Below are 23,479 nucleotides of genomic sequence, written 5' to 3'. Positions count from 1 at the left end.
CTGTATTCCGCTAGAGGGCAGCACCAGTATGGGAGTGATGCAAAAAGAAATCCTTCTCAATTGTATTACAATGGATGCAATCCATCAATGTCAGAACAGTCCATAGCGTCTTCTGTTTAGGATCTAGTGACCAAGTACAATAAAGCCATCCTATTTTACACATTGTACTCCCCCCTCGGGGTCTTCTGAGAGACAGATCCCTGCCTGCAACATTGAGTGAAAGTGATGACATACAAACATGCTGAGAAACTTTCGATTTTACAGATTGAGAATGTTTTTTTTTTTTTTTTAAATAATCGGCTGTTTCGATGCTCTGTTGATATGATTCAAAATAGTGCAAGAACTGTAAACTAAAACAGTTCCCAATCGATGTTGTGAGGCTGAAAAATTCTGTCAACGTTTGCAATTTTGTGAAACTAAATGTAAAATGTTCAACATTTGCACTTTAGCCTTTAGAATTTTGTAAAAATTTACATCTTAGCTTTGAAATTTTGTCAACATTCGAATCAGCTTTGGAATTTTATCAGATTCAAATGTTAGTCTTTAGAACTTCGTAGACATTTAAATTATTAACCTTACGTAGATGTTCCCTAACATTTTAATTTTGTTAGCCTTTAGAAATTGTTACCACTTAATTTGTTAGCCTCGCTGACATTTACATTGTTAGCCTTTAGTACTTAGCATCTAACTTGTTAGCCTTTAGTACTTGGCAGTTAACTGTCAAGTACTAAAGGTACTTAACTGGCAGTTAACTGATAAGTACTAAAGGCTAACAAGTTAGCCTTTAGAACTTATTAGTTAACTCGTTAGCCTTTAGAACTTATCAGTTAACTTGTTAGCTTTTAGTACTTATCAGTTAACTTGTTAGCCTTTATTACTTAGCAGTTAACTTGTTAGCCTTTCAAATTTATTACCATTTGATATAGTCTGACTAGTCAGACTCTAGTATTGTAATCAAATATAAGATTTGACTAGAAATTGTATTACTAGTTTATGTTACCTTATCTAAATTACATCTATAAAAACATTAAAAATTTTCCCTTATATTTTTTTTAGAACTTCCGCTTCCTTCAGGAATTTAATAATTCCAGATTTTTGCCTTTTGAATAAAATTTTCCAGAACTTCCTTATAATGTTCTTTCCGATGATTGTAGAATTTTAGTTTTGGTCCTGAAAGATGGATGGTTAATGTAGATGATAATTTCCTGATCTGTTTTTTTTTTTTTTTTGTGATATAACACGTTATGCATTATAGAAGAGGGGAAAAAGACACAAAAGAGATAAAATTTGAATTAATTGAATTATTTGATGAGGCTAATTTACATTCACATAATTTAGCCTAGACCTGTTACAAATGAAAAGTGGATCCGAGGTACATAGCCTGGGCTAAATTTCCAATTAGAGAATTAGCCTATTTCCAATTATAGACGAATAGGAAACTAAATGAGAATGATTAGAGAGCAAAATACATTATTTAAACAATAAAACAGATTCGAATTCAATCTTGACTTAAGATCTTACGAAAATGTTGTTTAACACAACTCTAAGATGGAATAGTTGTAATGTTAGTGACCACTTAAATCCCGTGTACTTCGATGACCACATGGTCCGTAGCTTCTCCAATCCACTCCTAATCACCGTATAAGCGGAGGTTGGTCGTACCTCCCTAGGAGCTGCTAGAAATACACGGCAGGCGGTCTAATCGATAGTTCGATTGGCTGCGGGCATAGGCCTTGACAGGTAGAGGTAATCAGTTAGCTTAGGCAGGTGACAAAGGAGGCGGGCGTCGAGTCAGCTGGCTGGGCCGGAAATCGAGTTGGTGCATGAGCATAGCCACACCAGGTAGTCTGGGGGGTTAGGGATTAAAGTGGGGGGAAAACGAAGGAAAAAAAAAGCCGGCTCTTCTTCCTGTTTCTTAAACATCCTGCCGAGTATGATAAACTCCGAAAAGAGACAGGTGGACCACACTTGTTAAAGGGGGGGGGGCTCTCCACGAAGATAAGTGCATCTGTAGAGGAAGTAGGAGGATGAGGAAGAGATAGACCTAAAAGGCTTAACTACCGAATTCCCCACTTCCTTAGATAGGATGACGAAAAACCCATCCACATACACGGATTTTACTGCAAGGTGCTATCACTGCTAGAGTAGGCGGAGTCTGTAACTTGCGCGCGCACGTCAATGGTCATATTTATGTGTTTACTGCTTGGCTTGGTTTAGTAGCACATTAAGAACCCCTTTTTCCAGATTTCTCTCTCTCTTCGTTCATTTCCCCTTTCCAATCTTTTCTTGCTATTTCCTCTATCGTGGACAGTGAATGATGTTTTTGGTCGACAGACGGAAGGGCAGATGTACAAAGCAGTCGAAGGAGGTGGTAAACAATCACCGTCTTCGAAGTCCATTTTGTTGAACGTACAAGAGTTCAAAATAATTTCGTAAAACTGTTGCGAGAAATTTGATTGTTTGGGTAAAACTTGTCCATCAGTTTGGGTTGCATGCGGTTCTATATTTCGATTGGAGAATAAAAGAAAGAACTGAGATTAATAGTGGATTTTCCTTTTTTTTTTTCAATGATCAATGAGTGAAAATAGAAAATGATCTGAACATTGAACGATTTGTTTTCTAAAATCGAATAAAAGATAAAAAGAATAAGGAAATACTTGATCTTTGAACTGTTTTTCTAAACTAGGATAAGAAAGCACGCATTGCATTTGAACTACTTAAAAGCTGAGACATAATAAGGAAGAATAGAAATAGAAAAGCTAGGTGGAATTTGAGTTCTCAAAAGTTGTTTATTTAAAATTATCAGTTGATTTTATATCCCATCTTTTTCTCAGAGCTGTAAAAAAAGGGATAACTTTTCTACAGTATTGATTAGCAGCATATATAAAAGAACAGTTTGAGTTGTCTCAAGTCTAGAAACAGAAATTTGCAAGTATCTCCCAGACGACGCCACATAAATACGAAATTAACAAAGCCATGTCTTTGCATAGGGGGGGGCTTCCGTAGTTTAGGTGATATCAACGATATTATTTGACTAGAAAGACGTAGGTTCGAATGTTCGACTTTTCAAATGAATAAATTTGCAAGTATCTCCCAGACGACGCCACATAAATACGAAATTAACAAAGTGCATGTCTTTTCATAGAGAGAGCTTCCGTAGCTTAGGCGACATCAATGATATTATTTGACTAGAAAGACCTAGGTAGGATTCGAATGTTCGACTTTTCAACTGAATGAATTTGCAAGTATCTCTCAGATGACGCCACATAAATACAAAATTAACAAAGCCATGTCTTTGCATGGGGGGGGGCTTCCGTAGTTTAGGTGATATCAACGATATTATTTGATTAGAAAGACCTAGGTAAGATTCGAATGTTCGACTTTTCAACTGAATGAAAGTGATACGATTTTTTTACAACTTCAAACTACAAGTTTGAACACCCAGAAATAGCCAAATCGATTTAGGAATTTATTTTACCCGAGTTTATATTTCTTTTTATTTAAGTGTTTGCGAAGGATCATGTGCATAATGGAACTTAACTTGCTTGCATATTATCCAGCTTCATAGAATTGCATTCTGCGAAGCTCTAAGAATAATAAAAACCCGAAGTCTTCATTATTCTATGAATTCAGCGGAGTAGATTTGCCGTATTGTTCAGTATGTCTCTATAGAACGTGTCTCTGAGAGTTTTTTTTTGCTCTGCAACCAGCATGTCTGCTAGTTTAAAGTACAGTAGATGTTTTGGCTCTTGCGAATACCACTATTCGGACGATTCCCAACATATAACCAACACGGACCTCTTTTCATTGTTCTGTACTCATAATCAAGCACCAGGAAAGATATTCTTTTATTAGCGTGAGGAAAGCTATAAGTTTATAGATTTCCTCAAATTAATAATACATTTATTACTCATATCAGTCAAATGTAGCGCATATCTTAGGCTTTGTTTTGCTTTCTTTGCTAAATATATGCAATGAAAGGATTACGATAAACCACAAAGCTCTCAGATGAAAAACAAAAGAAAAGCTCGACTTAAATCCCCCCCCCCCCCCAGTCGTGAATGAGAAATTGCAATAGCTGCTTTAAGAACCATTTGAAATGATGGTTTCAATATATGCTGGTTGAGCAAGGACGTTCCTGAACTTTTCTTGCCTTTAAAAAATATTTTTTTCGCTCTTTGTTGCTGCTCTGGCGCAGTAATCCCGAATCCAAGACAGTCTCCTAACTGAAAACTCTGCATCTCTACCACGAGGGAGCAAGTGGCTTTCGCCCTGTCACTGTGGATGGCGGTAGCAAGCTAACTGTGACCTTAGGTACATCTCCGGCTAGCCATCAATCCTGGCCAGCAGACGGCGGACTAAGACCACAGCCCGGCCGTCCTCATCTCCCCACGGGACTGCGAACTACAAAATCAATACTTGCAGCCTGCAATTACCGATTACTGACATCAGCTCCAAATTATGAAAAATAACTTCGGAGCTCCCTGGATAGCCATAAAATAAGCCTGCTGTGACCACGGGTGGAGCCATGGCACATTACTCTAAGTGATTCTGCTGTTGCCATGGAGATAGCTCTTGTTAGGTACAACAGACCCCCGTATTGTCGGAAAGCACGAGATAAGCAGCTGCACCTCCTGCCGCAGGTCCAACTAGGTGATTTGGAACGGGGGGAGGAAAGTTTAAAGGGGGGGGTAAAGAGAACCTGAAAACACAGCCACCAGCCCTTCAAATGAGATGTTTTAGTATACTCTAGGGAGGACTAGTTTCAGTTTTCAACACTGTCCCCCCCCTTTCTAAAAATTAGTTTTGCGAAAATTTACGAAAATAAAATTTTGAAAAAGGTTAAGATTAAAATAATCATGAATTCAAAGGCTAAAATGGATTTAATATAAGAATGATTAAGGCTAAGATTTATGATATGCTAGAAAAATTAGAGCCATCATTAATGAAATTCAAGAAAACTTAGAGCTAACATTTATGAAATGTAAGAAAAGTTAGGCTAACAGTTATAAAATGAAAGCAGGATTAAGGCTAATATTAATGGTATTAATTGAATTCAGGAATCGTAAGGTCAGATTTTAAGAAATGTAAAAAATTAAGGCTAACACGTATAAATGCAAGAAGACTTAAAGCGAATATTAATGATATTGAGTTCATGATCCTTAAGGTCAGATTTTATGAAATGTACGAATTTAAAGGCTAAAGTTCATGAACTACGAGAAATTAGAAGGCTAATATTCACGAAATAAGAATTATAAGGCTAACATCCACGAATTGTAAGAATCTTAAAGCCAACATAAGTTAAATGTAAGAATCTTAAGGCTAAATTCATAAAATCTAAGAACACTCCAGTCTATTAATTTCTAAGGCTAATACGCATAAAAACCACGAGAATTTTAATTCGTACAATCCAAAAGAACTCCAGTGGTTATTATTTATAAAACAGGAAACTCGGAATAGTAAGATTTATAAATTAAAAAAATATTGAGACGGAGATTGATAAAATGCAACAGTAAGATTCGTGAGGTAGAAGATTAAGTAAAAGAAAAGATTGGGATTATCCCAAACTTCTTGTTGGATAAGTGGTTTTAGCAGTAATCCAACAAGAACAATTGTTGTTGAAGAAATCATGAAAATGCGCAGAGAGAGAGAGAGAGAGAGAGAGAGAGAGAGAATGCATTGTAAAATGAAAACATGAAAGAAAACAAAAGTAACAAACTGTGATACGAATTTGAAGCAAGAAAAAAATAATTTCCTAATTTATTTTCCATCCCGTTAATAACAGCGAGTTGATATGAAATAAGCTTCGTTCGACGTTCATTTGTTTTCCCTCGTCCACACCCCAGCATCCTCTTTTGCATTGCAATAAACAATCCTATTAATAACTCCGAAGCAATTTTCCAATCCCTAACGCGATATATTGTTTCTAAAATTATATTTTTTTGCCCTTTCTATTACCTTCAACATTACTCCATCGATTTTTATGATAGCAAAAAAAAAAATCCTATTTTTAAACGCTCACGAGGTATTATTAAGTAAAGACCGAACTCTACTCTAAGGAGGAGTGTGTGTGTGCGCGTGTGTTGACATTATCTCTGTAGTCCATCTCTTGTAATCCGTCTGCAGTTTTTAGATGAATTCTACTGTCAAACATGGGTGAGCGTTTAGAAAAGACATTACAGTTCACCCACGGGATGAATGCTCAGCGAATGTCCCGAGAAACAGGAATGCATCCCTTTTTTTTTCAATAGATTGGATTCTTCTTGTTAATAAGATGTTGCGTTTTATACCTGTGCCCCAGGTCCGATTTAATTTGATATCCATCTGTAGATTCGGATTCATTTTCTATTTTGAACAACCCAAAGTTCCTTATAAGCTTCTTAGGATTCTAAAAATCCGACCAATCAGAGCAAATTTCATGAAGACATTTTAATAATAGACAATAATGAACTAAAAAATACAATTGAAAACAATTTTAAAACGTTCATAATTTTTTCTAATTTTAATGCCGAACATTCAAATTTTAATAATAAATTTATTCACACCTTGGATTAAAGTTGCTACAAAAAATGATTTTACATCGTGGTTAGTTACGAATATTAGGGTCATATGATTTCTACCCATTTCGAGAACACCTCAGACCGACCAGTTTAATGGACATGATTCTTCTTGTTAATAAGATTTGAGTTTTAATAGCAATATCGAATCCAACTGTGCTTATATGCTTCTTTTTTATATATAATCACAGGTCTTCCAACTATTAAATGTGAATGAATTAAAATATGTCAGTTGATTTTAGAGGACTCCCAAATACTCCATTTTATTAAAACCTACGCAGTTAAAGCACTTCTGAAATACGCGAATGGGCAACTAGACTTTGAATCAATGAATTTAAACCTAGATTGAAATCAGCAAATTTCAGTAGCGGCCCCAAAATACGAAATTTCGCCGAAATTTATTCAACCAGATTGCTGTTGTCATGTAGATGAAAAAAAATTGATTTTTTTTTTATATTCTGCAATTTTCAAATACTTTTGGTTAAACAATTATTATGAATTTTATGAATCAGTAAATTTTCAAAGCAATGTGATTAATCAATTCTAATTTTAAATATTCTAACAGCAAGATTGATTAACAATCTTAAGATTTTTTCCTAATCTTATTCTTTATAATTTAATAACTAATCATGATTTTTTCTAAAAACCAAATCATTCTTAAGGATTCTTCAGAACTTAAATTCTAAAATTACTAATTCTAAAAAAAAAAACCCTTTTTATAGCAAAATTCTTTTAAATTTTATTACTAAAAATCATTTATAGTAAAATTCTTCCTAATTCTATTTCTAAAAATCATTTATAGCAAAATTCTTCCTAATTCTATTTCTAAAAATCATTTATAGCAAAATTCTTCCTAATTCTATTTCTAAAAATCATTTATAGCAAAATTCTTCCTAATTCTATTTCTAAAAATCATTTATAGCGAAATTCTTCCTAATTCTATTTCTAAAAATCATTTATAGCAAAATTCTTCCTAATTCTATTTCTAAAAATCATTTATAGCGAAATTCTTCATAATTCTATTTCTAAAAATCATTTATAGCGAAATTCTTCCTAATTCTATTTCTAAAAATCATTTATAGCAAAATTCTTCATAATTCTATTTCTAAAAATCATTTATAGCAAAATTCTTCATAATTCTATTTCTAAAAATCATTTATAGCAAAAAAATTGCTAATTCTATTTCTAAAAATCATTTATAGCAAAATTCTCGCTAATTCAATTTCTAAAAATTATTTATAGCAAAATAATTTCTAATTCTAAAAATGTTAATTCTCATTCTGAATATTTTAATAACAATTCATGAAAGCCTGCGAATTATTTTTCATTCACACTCTAAAAAATCCCAATTCTAAAAGTGAATGCAAATACTTTATAATTGTCAAAAGTTCTCAATAATTCAAATTCTAAGTCATTTAATAATAATACAAGATTCCTAAGAATGCGTTGCATTAGTAAGGACGACGCGAGTTTGTTCATCGGTTGGAAAGATCCGGTCTGAGTCTCATCTAACACGCGAAAAACTTTCAAAGGTTTTTCGGCAGAAGGTGACTAAGCGAATCTCATACAGTTCCATCCATAAAACAGGCAAACTGGCCCAAGAACACATACGCAATTAACAGGTAATATACACTTATAGTGTTAATATCAAGCAAACTAGACTACATCCGTCGTAAGAATCCAATCCCGTTCAAATTTTAAAAATTCTATTTCTAATAAAATTCTAAAATTTATTTCGAATTTTACATTTCATTCTAAACATTTTAATCACGAGTCTTAAAATCCATGTTCTTTCCGATTAAAATTTGAAAAAATTACGAATTTAACTCAATTTCAAATAAGTAATCTTTAAAATTGTAAAAATTCAAATTTCTGACAATTTTGTATCTTCGTTGAGGCAATTTGTACAACTAGTTTTAATTGTTTAACTGAGACAAATTATACGTTGTCTAAGCACTGCATTTCCGTATGTATATTTTTATTGAACATTTTCTTTCTTTCTCTTTATCGTTCGTTCTTTCTCTTACGAAAAACCGAATAATAAAACTTCGAACAGATTCATATTTTTCGCCGTCTATAACCTTCTGCTCCACGACCGCCCCTGTAAAAACGGCTTTCCTGTAGGACACCAGGATGAAACAGGGAAGCTCACCGTCAGCTTGTCCAGCCGTAGGCGGATGAATACTTATTACTATCCATTAACGACATCTGCGATGCAGTTATGAAGTAGCAATTTTTATTTTCTCCATCAAAGTTTCATTATCGTCTCGCAGACTCCTCATCTTCCGCCTGCCTCTCCTCTTCCTCCTCTCACCGTCGGCTGTCAGTGAGATCAATTAGATCGGCGACACCATCTGCTCCAAGTTTTCCCTGTCCCTGTGATTGCGATATAGAACACAAGGGTTATATCTACCCTCACTTCTGTATCATAACTTGCGGGCACAACACTTTCTCCTCCCCACCCCCTTTTTCCTTATGACCCCTCGTGGCGATAGGTTATAATAACGCAGCTAATAATGAGAAAACTTTCGATTGTAACATATGTAGCAAAGTGTCTTTTTTTTCCTCCCTAAAGGTGGCGTTCATATACCACCTGCACGTATGAAGCGTTTTTGTAAGGCCTGTGACAAAAGCGCATTATAATGGCTTTTATGTTCTGCTGATAACTGGCATGCCCTTCTGGGTGAGATGTCACGCAGAGGTGCTTATGAATCCGTTTTTAAAGCTGGTACACCATTATACCCACTTGATTCAAAAAAATGGATTCACAACATCTGTTTCTTACTCCTCTTTCTGCAATTTATGTTATTAAAAATGTAAGGGGGTGTTTCGTTTCGCAAAATAGACTTAAGAGAACAGCTTTTGCCGATCTTAGCAATTAAATCACGAAAGAAGTAAAACTTAGCAGTTTAAATGAGGAATCGGAACTTAGTAATTGAAAGAATGAAACAATTCTAACTTAGAATTTGTAGGCAGAAAAATTATTTGAATAGAACAAATCATCTTTAAGTTTGTGAGGCCTATAAAAGAATGGTTACAAATTAAAAGGAATGAGATGGACAAAAATGCATCTCACGATAATCAAGATAAAAGTTTTGAGCATTACAATATGTTTCAAAAATTCTTCATATAACAACACTAACTAGATTTATATAAGTGAAAAGGTACTGATGTAATATGTAGAATCATTTTCTGTGAGTAGATATTTCCAGTTATATTATCGAATAAAATCTTCATAATAAATTAATAGCATGAGGAATATACATAGTGAGCATTGATAGGGAGTTCTTATATAAACCAAATATGTTTAAATTTCGTTTCATTTTTTTTTATTATTAAAAAGTGGAAAAAGAATTTTTGCCCAGACTAACTGAGATATATTTTGATGTATTTACCAAAACCGAAGAATATTTTTAAAGCTTCCTAAATATCTCACTCTCGTAATAGAATCGTATGAAATGTATTCTATCTTTGAATTTAAGGTTTATTTATCACTTTTTCATGATAAAATCAATTGTACTGGGAAAACATCTTTGTCGACATAAGATATTGGCAAAGAAATTTTTCTTCTAGAAGTAAGGCTTACGTTTATCTTAATAACTGTCAATGCGCCAAGGAATAATCACAACAATGATGTGGTATGCAAGCTGATATTAAATTCAGAATAAAGGACTGAAGAGATATTGATTCGATTAGAAACTGCATTAAGTACATGATAGAATATAATAAGAAAATTGACATTAATGACGTAATAGAAGAGAAATTGACATCGAAGAAACTGGAACAGTGAAGAAATTGACATTAATAATGAAACAATAAAGATACCGATATTAATGATGACTGTTAAAAGAAATTGACATTAAACTAAAATTTCAATTAAACCAAACGAATGAGATAGAAATCAAAACTGAAACAGAATAATGATTAAAGCAACAATGAAATGAACAATGAAATTGACATGAAATTTAAGAATGCGAACATGAAAATTTTTTCGTTATTTAATTTCATGTCAATTTCATTGTTCATTTCATTGTTGCTTTCATCATTATTCTGTTTCATTGTTGATTTCTATCTCATTCGTTTGGTTTAATTGAAATTTTAGTTTAATGTCAATTTCTTTTAACAGTCATCATTAATATCAGTATCTTTATTGTTTCAGTTTCTTCGATGTCAATTTCTCTTCTATTACGTGATTAATGTCAATTTTCTTTCTTATTATTGGAATTTCAGTTTTCTCTTTAATTGAAAGACTGCAAATCTTTATTGCAAATAGAATAAGACCTGAGAGATTCATGGCTTAGTATATTATTATAAGCGTTGCTCAGTTTGCGTCCAAGAACTCGTTAATAAGCGACTACAACTAAACGTGTGGAATTCCAACACACTTAAAATGGTTTGTTAAATCGACTAACCGACAGATGTCGCTCACTTCGATATGTCTGTGGTACGCGTCACCGAGTTATCAGGGCATCATTATCGTTTATCCCTTTTCTCTTCCACCTCCTCGCTCATCCGAACCCCCAAGAGCACCACAGAAAGAGAATGAGGGGGCAGAATAAGACACCCTTTATCGTTTTCATCTCTACTCTACCAACATTTCGTGGCCATTTCCAGCTCACGAGAGTCATTCTTGCATTCCCCCCTCTATCTACTGTGTATTGCCTCCGAACCTCCCTCTACTCCCATCCCCCTCTTCAAAAGTCATCCTGTGCCCGCTACTGAATTAAAGCACCCTTTGTAGTTTTTTTTTTTGTTTCAGGGCAGGGAGAGCACAAATTGCAAAATCAATACACTGAAATCCCAGGTAGGTGTGCGTGCGAGCCAGAGGCCAACCCCTCTATGTATACCCGCAGAGAAAGGGGGCGGGTAAAGAGACGAGGGGGGAAAAGAACGAAAGAGTAAGCGAGGAAGAGCCCCTATTGTAGCCACGTCACTGCATTCGCTTTCCTCTGTGAAGCGTGGCATAATTCAGCCTCCGTACTTATCTATTATTAATCTAACGAACTCCTTGAAAAGTGTAACGCCTATCTTAGAGTGTGTGGCAGTTTTGAGACTTCTTAAACCCCCATCTTTCTCTCTCCCCCCTTTTCCTTCATCTTACTCTCTCACTTTCTTTCTATCACCCCTCTCCTGCTCCCCCCCCCCCCCCCCCACCAAGCCTTTTCCAAGCTAGTGTTTCATTAATTCGTGCGGCCTCAGAAACTGCATAGTAATGAGTCGGGTGCATTAAAAATTGCCTGTATAACAAGCCGTTATTGGCTCCCCGAGGAAATCAGCTCGAACTAATCTTAGGGTATTTATGATACTAGTCACTTTGTGCTTTGGAATCAAAATCACATAAGCCTCTCATAGGCTTTGTTGTGGTGCGTGGCTTCTACTGGTAATGAAGCTCTTGTCGGAGAGATAAGAAAGTTTTTTTAAAAAGTGGGCCACACAATTCACAGTTTGAGGCAAGACCGGAGTCTCTGTACCTGCGGGAGATAAGTATAAGAAAGGAAAGACACACAGAGAGACAGCTTCGTACACACGACGCCGCTGTTGTAGATAGAATAGGCTTAAATTCTAGCTTCGGGCACTGGATACAGATAAAATGAGACTGAGAATTCTCTTCTCTTCCTCCCCCCCCCCATCTCCTCTACCCTATAGCATTTTAATGAGAACCCATATTTTATGCCCAAGGTGGGCACAGAGACGCTGCAATTTGTCTTTAGTTTATGAAAAGATAAGCCCGGGCCTTCGTTTCCTTGCGGACTGACACCCGATCTAACAGCCACTATTCAATTTGGGGGAGTGATTTATGGGGATTCAGGAGCAACCCGCTAGATGATAGCTGCACCAACGTTGACAGGGAGCTGGCTGAGTGTCTTCTAGTAGAAATTCCACCGCATCTGCTTCTACCATAAATTATTGCTTCATATTGGAGCGTCATCTCGTTGCTCAATAGTTCTCCTAGCTTAGGGGATGCCCACTGATGGGGCAAGAACTGTCACAGAATGTTGTTATTGTGATGAGATGCATTTTTTTTCCCTTTTTTCTTAGCATGGCTTCTCATCGAAGTCGTAATTTTTTGTCGGGCTCACAATGGCCATCACAGAGACATAAGAAATGTGCTACCAAAGTACAGATGCCTTTGATATTTTACGCTCCGTCTCCCACTAGCAAGAGTGATGTACTTTTGGGGGGATGGGGCAGGGGGGGGGGAAGAATGCGGTATCAACCTCTACTTCCCCTCTTGTTCGTGTTGCTAAATTCAACGCTGCAGTTGCAATTTGTATTTTTGTCGGCGAGGCGTATGATTCCCCAATAGATGACACCATCACTAATATTGGTTGTTAGTATTCTGTAGGCAAGACTGGCAAATTGGAGACTCCACTGCCTCATCATGTATGTAGGACTTATTCGTGGCAGCTTTCTTCTGGCTTGACTGACTTGATAACCCTTCTGTGAAATCAAAATAAGTTTTGTACTGTTTCGTTATATATCGAGGACGTTTTGAACACAAGTGCCACCAGAGGGCGTAGGAAAATTTTAGGAGTTAATGACAAAACTAATATATCAGAAACAGATACTTACACCAGAAAATATAATAAAGAAATTGTATATAATAGTATTATAACAGTCGTATTAAGACTATTTTCAGTTAGTGTTCAACTTATTTTTTATTATTTATAATTATTGGGAGTCTTTATTTTCGCAGAAGTTAAGTGTCAAAAATCTCTTTTGGATTCCTAAAGAAAGAAGTCTTTAAAATACGTTCAACATCTTGATAATATTAGTGCGAGAAATTATTCGCTTGAAATTAAATTCCAAAGAGATAGATGATGTTAAAAATTAGTTCCAAATTAGCAGTTAAATGCTGAAGAAATTAGAAGGAAACTTAAAGAAATAAACAAGAGAGAACACCTGATATGAAATTAACCAACAGTTTGAAAAAAAATGTATTAGATCAACAGTAAAATAGTAAATCAACTGACAAAATTCTAAAGAAATTAAGAAATCAAAATTATTCAAATTATATTGGGTTTGGTGACCGACTGGATAAAACTTTACTTTTTTTTGTTTCGAATGGCATAGAACAGATATTTTTTTATTCGATTTATTCCCTTAGATGACATCACTACTCCTTTAAAGTCTTGTACAGTCGTTAAATATTACCATTCATATACTTCTTTGTCTGTCACGGAGTTAGTATGCGATTGCGTTCGCAAAGTTTCAGGAATGTAAATTGCCTTAAAATGACTTCATTTGAAAGAACGACATCAAAAGAAATCAATGTTAAAGAAATTGACACCAAAAGAAAGAAATTTTAGAGAAATTCATACCAAAAGAAAGAAATTTTAAAGAAATGAACATAGAAAGAAAGTTTAGAGAAATGGACACTAAAAGAAAGAAATTAACATAAAAAGAAAGGAATTTCAGAGAAATGAACATAAAAAGAAAGGAATTTCAGAGAAATGAACATAAAAAGAAAAAATTTGAGAGAAATGAACATAAAAAGAAAGAAATTTTAGGGAAATGAACATAAAAAGAAAGAAAATTTAAAGAAAGAAATTTTAGGGAAATGAACATAAAAAGAAAGAAAATTTAAAGAAAGAAATTTTAGGGAAATGAACATAAAAAGAAAGAAAATTTAAAGAAAGAAATTTTAGGGAAATGAACATAAAAAGAAAGAAAATTTAAAGAAAGAAATTTTAGGGAAATGAACATAAAAAGAAAGAAAATTTAAAGAAAGAAATTTTAGGGAAATGAACATAAAAAGAAAGAAAATTTAAAGAAAGAAATTTTAGGGAAATGAACATAAAAAGAAAGAAATTTTAGAGAAAGAAATTTTAGGGAAATGAACATAAAAAGAAGGAAATTTTAGGGAAATGAACATAAAAAGAAAGAAAATTTAGGGAAATGAACATAAAAAGAAAGAAAATTTAAAGAAAGAAATTTTAGGGAAATGAACATAAAAAGAAAGAAAATTTAAAGAAAGAAATTTTAGGGAAATGAACATAAGGAGAAAGAAATTTGAGAGAAATTGACGCTGAAAGAAAAATTTTAGATAAATTAACATAAAAAAATGTTTAGAGAAATTAACATAAAAAGAAAGATATTTTAGAGAAATTGACATTAGAAGAAATAAAATCGAAAACAGTTTGTTAAATATAACGAAATTAACACGAATGTTCAAGCAATTGGATGACATTTCAAAGTAAAGCACTAAAGAAATTGACATCGCCATAATAATTAATTGTTAAATAAAACTGACATTAAATTACACAAATTTATCGATGTCTCTGGGATGGGAAATAATATTAGCAAGATTACTATTTATGCTAAGAACCATAAATAGTAATTTTTATGCTAAGAACCATAAATTTAACAAGTTGTGCGAACATGGTTCATAGCCATGCAGCGCAATCATTTCTTTCTCATCCACATAAAAGAGAGCGAAAACATTTAAGTATACGTGGATATTAAATAATTCTGTTTTTTGATCCTTTTGTTTGAATAGCTTTTAAATCGATTTAGAAAATTATCCACGAGCAATTACTATATTGAACTTCTAAAAAATCCGAGGAAAAAAGATTTTTGTCCCTTAACGATAAATGATAATATTCATAATTAAATATAAATCTTTTCTAGAGGAAAACTGTGGTTCGGTTTGCAACCACACATAGTAAGGTGACCTTAATGGCAGTTAATACCGTCACAGAAGAGAGCGCCCTCTAGCGATGAGATCCGGAACTAAGGCGATCGTATCCGCGAAAGCGTATCAGTAAATTAATAATTATATTTGCGCGTGTAGGGTTAGGTTAGGTTCTTTTCCTTCATCCGCCCGCGCGCGCACACACACACACACATACATACCGTAACGGATACCACAGAAGCCATAAAATAATGCGTCAGTCACACCGATAATGGTACATGCGGTGACGAAAAAAAAGAACACTTTCTCCGAAACGGTTGTATTTAAAAGTCAAAGCATGTAAGATGTCATTTAAACGGACATGACGCTTTAAACGCATTTAAAGAGCAGTAAAAACTCCGTAAATAAGATGTAATGCGATGCTGTCGGCCCATAAATTTACATACGGAATAGAAAGGCATTTACATTCGACACAAATAATTCTACATTTTAACAGCACGGACATTTCATAAACGCCCTTGGCACTATGCCAACGGCACCGTAAAATGCACGAAACATGTTTTTATTTCGGATGACAGGAGTGAGTCACACTTTCGCCGCAAAGCCATTCTTTCATAATGCGAAAGCGCCTGGATGACGAGCTTTTACCCCCCTCCCCCCCTAACACAATGCACTGCGCCCATTGTTAGTTTCAGGGGGGAAACAATGAAAGTTTGCCAAGTCAATGAACACGTGCCTCGCGCTAATACAACCATAAAAAAAGTGTCCATTTCCCAAGTGCTGTATTAGCGGTTTCCATAGTAATATCCATCTTAGCCAAGAAAAGAAAAAAAAAAAAAAGGATGGTTTTGAGTTTTCGAAGTCTTTTTTTTTTAACCAACCGATAACCACACAATCTCTTCCATTAGCTTTGATGGACATTTTAATATTGTACGGAAGTTTCTTAAGTAAGTGTGATACGAATCTTTTTGACCTTTGACCCAACCAGGACGTCTTTGCATTGATGTTAATTAAGAGAATCTTCCGATGAGTTTAAAAGAGAAAAAAAAAATCGGAGAAAAGCTACGTACACAACAGGAAGAAAAGAAAAGGCGATAATGAGAGCGGCGAAATAACTGGTGGCGGCCCCTGCATTTCTGTGAGCAGCTCGGTAACATTAAATATAATGAGAGATTTAATGGACTGTAGTGCCACCTGTGTCACATTACAACTCGGTCATCATGCTCGGATGAGTACCTTGTAATGATTGTCTCTTCTTTTCCACGTGGTTAACCCCATCTAGAGGTCTATAAAATGTCGTGCTAAATAATCAGAAAGTTGCCGTTACTGTAATTATAAGTCGTTCCGTACAGTTGCGTTGCGTTGCCGGCGGCCCGTTTTATAGCCGATTCCTTGGCCTGACACCGAGGAAACAAATTTCGTCTTTATGACCTGTAAGAAAATTGTCTGTGAGGAATTAACGCTTCCTTTTAAGGCGTTCAGCTTTGCTTACGTCAGAATGACAACGTCAGAATTAAAACATTATTTTTACCAAAAATATAAAAGCGGATTTTGTTTGAAAGCTTTCTCATAAGGGCGTATAAGAAATCTTAAAAAGATAACCATTTCTCATGTGCTATTTTGTGGAATGCGGCTGACGAAATTCAGGTTAGCTTTAACAGTTATTTTCATTGATGATTTTCATTAAAATTCACAGTCAAATGAAAGATTTCTAATCAAAACCCGGCAAAGTTTAAAGAAGTAAAAGTGATAAAATAATAATGAAGAAATTGATATAAAACTGAACAGTTATATGATACAGAAATTAAAATTAAATTTGTGAATGATAAAAATATTCACGTCAAAATAGCCAAATGCAAAAGAAATTGACATAATGAAACTAACAATTAAATGCAAAAGAAATTGACATAATGAAACTAACAATTAAATGCAAAAGAAATTGACATAATGAAACTAACAGTTAAATGCAAAAGAAATTGACATAATGAAACTAACAATTAAATGTGAAAAAAATTGACATCAAACAGTTACCAATTAAATGCGCAAGGTATTGACATCAAGAATTATTAAATTAAATGCAGAAGAAATTGACATTGATTGACAATTAATTGTTTCAGTGACTGACAGTCATCCACAATAAAAATTGAATTAAACAATGAATCTTCAAGAATATGAGCCTTAAAATGAAATGATAAAAATGTGCGTTACATGTCAAAAAGATTCAAAAATGACCAAACACATATCAAATTATCAATAATTGTTAAAGATAATATTAATCGATAATAAAATAATAGCAAACTTGGTATGGTATAATTTTCAGCTTAAAAATGTTTCGAATTTACTATTCAACATCGAAAGGGAAAAGATAGAACTAAATTCAAACTAAATACCAAATGTTAATTTATTTAGATTAACAAAACTTCCAGTGAAACAGCGTAACGATAAAAATTAACAAATAAATATCAGTCACGTGTAAACTTTAACGAAATACTCAGAAATATTTGGTGAAATGCATTGTACTCGGGAATTAGTGTTATTCGAACGTCAGTATGATAAAAATTGATATTAAAAGCTAAAGGTATGTTTAAGTCAAAGAATGGCGAAGAAAATAATAACAACACGAAGAATTTTACGTAAGATTAACAAAAAAAAAAAATACTAAAAATGCTAATACTAAACTAACAGTGAAATTTCAAATAAATTGATAAAAAAAAATGGCCGAAATTCTAAAGTAACAATGAAAAGTGACGTCATTAAATAAACAATAAATTGCAAATGGAAGAATAATAAAAAAATAATAAATAGAAAAACGATTTGTACTAAATGAATAAAGATTAAATTTGATATTAACTATTATATCTGATTTTTAGGAATAAAAGTGCTGTAATGTTATCCAATGCCCATTACGTGTTTGAGAAGTTGGGGGAGAGAGAGAGAATCTTCATGCACTATTTTAACCTTCCCCAGATTGAAACAATTTGATTATCAGCTGGATTATTTCCCCTTAATTTTATTCTTACATCTGTTTTCTTTTCGATGCAGGTTCATCAACGCCAGACGAAGAATTGTACAGCCAATGATTGACCAATCAAACAGGGCAGGTAAGAAGTGTTTCCATCTGTTTTTTAATGCGCGCATGTGTAGACCTTTTAAAAGTTCTTAAATTGATTGCCGATCGAAATAAATTAATCCTCGCCAACGATAAATTGTAAAAGAAACAATGTGAACGGAATTAGGGTGGTACGTGTCTAAGAAAGGATTTCGGATATTCTTTAGAAGCATTCGAGTTTTACATAAAGTGTATTGGAAGAAATAAAATCGACGAAATTTTTGATGGGCTTTCTATTTGTACAAAGTGAATCGTACCAGATTTCAATTATAAAAAAAATGAGGACTTTATTTAATCATCATAATTACATTAACAGTTTTTCGTGTTACCGTATTAGATAGCATGGGGTGTCAAGGAGCTAAAAGAACAAGAAATGATAGTGTTAAAAAGACACACACACACAGTTGCCTCTTGATGCCGAAGCGAAGTTGTTCAAGACAGAATATGAATAAAACAGTCACGTGTCATTTTGGGTTTTGATAATGAGAATCAAACAGCTCTGAGTTTAGAAAAAACGGAACTTGATATACATGAGATTTTTATTCAAAAAAAAAAATTACATTTTCTGAAACTGAAATACAATCAACAACAAAATGAAGAAAAGTGACAATGCGACAATCGAATTAAAAAAGATAAATCAACTACAGAAATCAACGAAGGCATTTAAACACAAAGAAACAAGCATTAAACTAAGCTTGGCATTATAAAAATAAAGAAATCGACACGAATTACTGTAGTATTGTCAAAAATATTTATTCGAAATTAACGATGAAATCGTAACGAAATTAACATTCGACTAACAACGAAATCACAAAGAAATTGACATTAATTTAAATCTTGGAATGTCGTAATATTCGCGCTTGAAATTTACTAGGCTGTAATGGAAATGAATCTTCATCGCTTCGAGGTGTTATCAAAGATGGTTTAATTAGCTTTCTACGTTAGCGGAGACCAGACAATGGGGGGAAAGAATATTAATGGAAAGGATGCAAATATTTAATATTTCCCTATGGAATAAGCTATAAATATAAAGGAAATCTAGCATTTTATTTCTTTTACTTATTTTCCCGTATTTAGAACACTTTCCTCCAGATATACAAGCTTCTAATCGGCATGGTGGCGGTCACGTGCATAACGAAATCACCGCCTGTTGGTTGGAGAGCGGATACGCCATCCGCTTGGCCAATCAGACCGGTATTTGCTTATTCAAATAATTCCGAAGTTTCACGATCGGATATTAAGCTCATTGTGAGAAGAATTTTGCTAAGTGTGAGCTATAGAATTCCAGATACCTGCATCACAGATCTCGGATTCTAAAGGGAAATAAGGCTGCTATGAAATTAGAAAAATCTAATGAATAGGAAGGTACTGTTACCCCTTGTCTCAGGTCATCCCGCTATTATATCTATTTGTTTTTTTTTATGTCTTGGTGTTTCCTTTATCTATAATCCTTCTTACTTTCACGAGTCTTTGGATCACATATTAGAAGTGTGTTTTAGGAGTACTGCATTTGCAATTATTTTTTCAAATAAAAAAGGTATATTTCTAAATATATATATATAAATTCATATTCCAACTTTATGATGTTAGGATGGTACAGAGATTTGCGTAAGCAGAAGATAATAATGCCTCGAATTCTCAATTATCTGAAAATTTAAGTTTTCTTAGAAATTCCACATATTTCTGTTATGCATCCGATTCAAAAATAAAACTGGTTAGCTTAAAGCCAAGAATATTTGTCATCTGCCTCATTTTCCGCAGTTTTACGAAGTTTAGTGCCGTGAAAACGATTATAAAAACACCCAATCACCATGCACAAATTTAGTGAATGGAAGAGATGCATGTAAACATGCACGAAATCAACATCGTTATTACTATTAAGCCTGCATTTATCAAATATATGAAATATACGTGAATATTTCATTACGTATTTTGAAATCCACATCAAGCATGCATTTAGCAACCGCATGGAATACGCATGATCATTACGTATTTTCAAATCTATACGAAGCATTTAGCAACCGCATGGAAAGTGTTTTGAAATCTATACGAAGCATGCATTTATCAAATATATGAAATATACGTGATCATTTCGTATTTTGAAATCTACATCAAGCATGCATTTAGCAACTACATGGAATACACATCATGATTAAGTATTTTGAAATCTATACGAAGCATGCATTTAGCAACTGCATGCATAATTTGAGATCTACACGAAGCATACATTCAGAAACTAGATGAAATATTCAAGATCTTTGCCTATTTTGAAATCTACACGAAATACATATGATCATTACCTATTTTTAAATCTACAGGAAGCATGCATTTAACAACTGCATGAAACAGACATGATCATTACCTATTTTGTAATCTACACGAAGTATTTAGCAACTGCATGGAATACGTATCATGATTAAGTATTTTGAAATCTATACGAAGCATGCATTTAGCAACTGCAGGCACATGATCATTGCATAATTTGAGATCTACACGAAGCATGCATTCAGCAACTAGATGAAATATTCAAGATCTTTACCTATTTTGAAATCTATACGAAGCATGCATTTAGCAACTGCATGCACATGATCATTGCATAATTTGAGATCTACACGAAGCATGCATTCAGCAACTAGATGAAATATTCAAGATCTTTACCTATTTTGAAATCTACACGAAGCATGCATTCAGCAACTAGAAGAAATATTCATGATCATTAAGGATTTTGAAATCTACATGAAATATACGTGATCATCATCGCCTATTTTGTAATCTACACGAAGCATTTAGCAACTGCATGGAATACGTATCATGATTAAGTATTTTGAAATCTATACGAAGCATGCATTTAGCAACTGCATGCACATGATCATTGCATAATTTGAGATCTAAACGAAGCATGCATTTAGCAACTAGATGAAATATTCAAGAACTTTACCTACTTTGAAATCTACACGAAATACACATGATTATTACCTATTTTGAAATCCACAGGAAGCATGCATTTAGCAACTGCATGAAACAGACAATGATCATTACAAATTTTGACATCTACATGGTTAGACAAGCACGTAAAACCGGTAAGAAATCTGCATGATTACTACGCATTTATAGTACATCTACATGGTTGATATGCATTTAAAAATAGCAGCTGCATGAAATCCACACGATCATCACACATTTTGAAATCTACACGGTTTAAAGACGCATTTAGAAGCACGAAATCCACATAATCATTTCGGGTATTCATAAAATGCACGAGACGTACATTAAGGTTTAACGCAAATTGCAATAAACGCAAAGAGCTATCACACATGCGCTGTAGCTTGCCTTTTACGTTTAATCCTTAGAGATATTAAATTACCCCCATGAACTTTCTATTAGAATTAAGTGATGGGAAATCCGTATATAATTTATTTCTCTAACCGCAAATAGCATAAAAATAAACCTTTTTCTCGCAGACTCGAGTACTTAACGTAATTTCACATTTTATGTTCTCTTAAAGGGATAGGCATTTACTTTTTTTTACTTCCCTTTTAACCACTCTTTCCTCATGAAATAGCCATAAACAATTGGAGTGCCTTCCTCCCACAATCGAAGCAGTTGAGAAAAATTTTTGCTGTTAAAATTGAATGTTTATATTCTAGAAACTCTCTTCCAACAATCAGCTTGCGGCTTCTACCTGACAATCCCAAAGGGAAATTAAACAGAGGAGAAAACGGGGAAGATGGAAAAGTGTGAAAGAAGGACTTGCAACAACCATTACATAAAGCGCTAACATTACCCGTTTTTATATTGGCTTTAAAACTTGGGAGGGAACGCTTCCACCTTTAAAATGCAAGGCCTTTTCGTTGAAATATCTTTAAAGTGTGTGCATACGTATGCGCTATAATAAAAGCCAGCAATAAACAAACAATCACACACACACACACGTACATACACCTCCATAGCTAGGTAGAAAGCTAGGCCTACATGCCTGCCCTCTTGCGACTCAAAGTTCTCGCGCGCACACAACAATGGGAATTTTTGCTCCACAGTTTAACTTTGCAGTTTTGGATGATAGGAGCGTGACTCGAGGTGCGTGTTTGCTGATGGTAAGAAACTTATGCACGTGTGAAGCGGCGTTCTTTGCAACTGATCACTTTCTGGATGCAGCCATAGACTCACGAAAAGAGTTCTTTAAGACTGTTCTCTGTAAAACAAATACCCCTACCTGTTTTGTTTTGTTTTTTGGTGTACTCGCTAGATGGGAGTTTTACGGACTTGAAAATAAATTGTTGGAATCGCACGAACAACGTAATGCTACAAACAGTAAACTATGGCCGTAAAGGACTGCGTTACAGCATATATTGTTCTGTAAATAGAAAACTCGCCAGTCTTACAGGGTAGTGATCTGAACAGAAGTATTAAGGAAACAAAAGGATACAATTGCACCGATTTTAAATGATATGGATCGCTAATACAACATAAAGGGAAAGGGAAATGTATTAAATAAATTATTAAAAAGTATTAAGGCAAAGATTCAGTTTATAAGTTAATCGAAATTAACATTACGAACACTGAGGAAAGATATAGTCCCAATCCAGCTGTCCATTACCAATACCCCGCTGTTCATGTGTTTGTTGCATGTAAATAGGCACCAATTTGGTATTGAATCGTCGGTTGCACAACATTACTTAGGAATGGAAGCGTTGTGCTGTTTTTATGACAACCCCCATCCCTGAAAGTTTGTAAACCCATGATGCATTAGTAATGAGCAGGCTATGGATTACATAATACGAGAATTCGTGCATTATAGATCAAATGTGACTTTCACACGTCACTGGCTCACAATGAAAAGGATGACGATGTTCCATTGGCCAATTAAAAATCTTTTATACCAAAAATATTCGGAATTATCCATTCCACAGTGAGATTCGAACTCAAGGATTGTGGGTTGAAAAGGAAAGTGCTATTCACTCAGCCCCCAGTCCCATTTGGAAGGGTTGGTTATGCACAAAGGAGGATATTCTTGTTTAGTACGTTGCAATGCATAGTATTGTGGTTAGTTTCATTTGTATTTTAACATGCATCACCACGGATGTATTTCCATGACATTTTGTCCAGTGTGTTGCATGATAGTGAGTATTACCTAAGCTGAAAGTCATGTTAATGTTATCAGTCCTTAATACAAGGACT

The 23,479-nt window shown here is 34.2% G+C and overlaps 1 protein-coding gene across 4 annotated transcripts in view; it reads left to right on the top strand.

Annotated features, from left to right (window-relative positions):
- Positions 1–23,479, top strand: part of LOC150102192 (homeobox protein Meis1-like) — a 243,094-nt gene that overhangs the window by 213,535 nt on the left and 6,080 nt on the right. For all 4 annotated transcript variants that reach the window (XM_090399507.1, XM_090399509.1, XM_090399511.1 and 1 more), the window contains exon 9: positions 18,235–18,293. In XM_090399507.1, coding sequence (XP_090255633.1) covers positions 18,235–18,293 — 59 coding nt within the window. The remainder of the gene's footprint in view (positions 1–18,234; positions 18,294–23,479) is intronic.

The sequence above is a fragment of the Typopeltis vanoorti genome, chromosome 10, assembly GCF_054136105.1.
Source record: "Typopeltis vanoorti isolate ZY-2024b chromosome 10, IOZ_Tvanoo_1.0, whole genome shotgun sequence".
Taxonomy (NCBI): Eukaryota; Metazoa; Arthropoda; class Arachnida; order Uropygi; family Thelyphonidae; genus Typopeltis; species Typopeltis vanoorti.
This window is presented reverse-complemented; position numbering and strand designations above follow the sequence as displayed.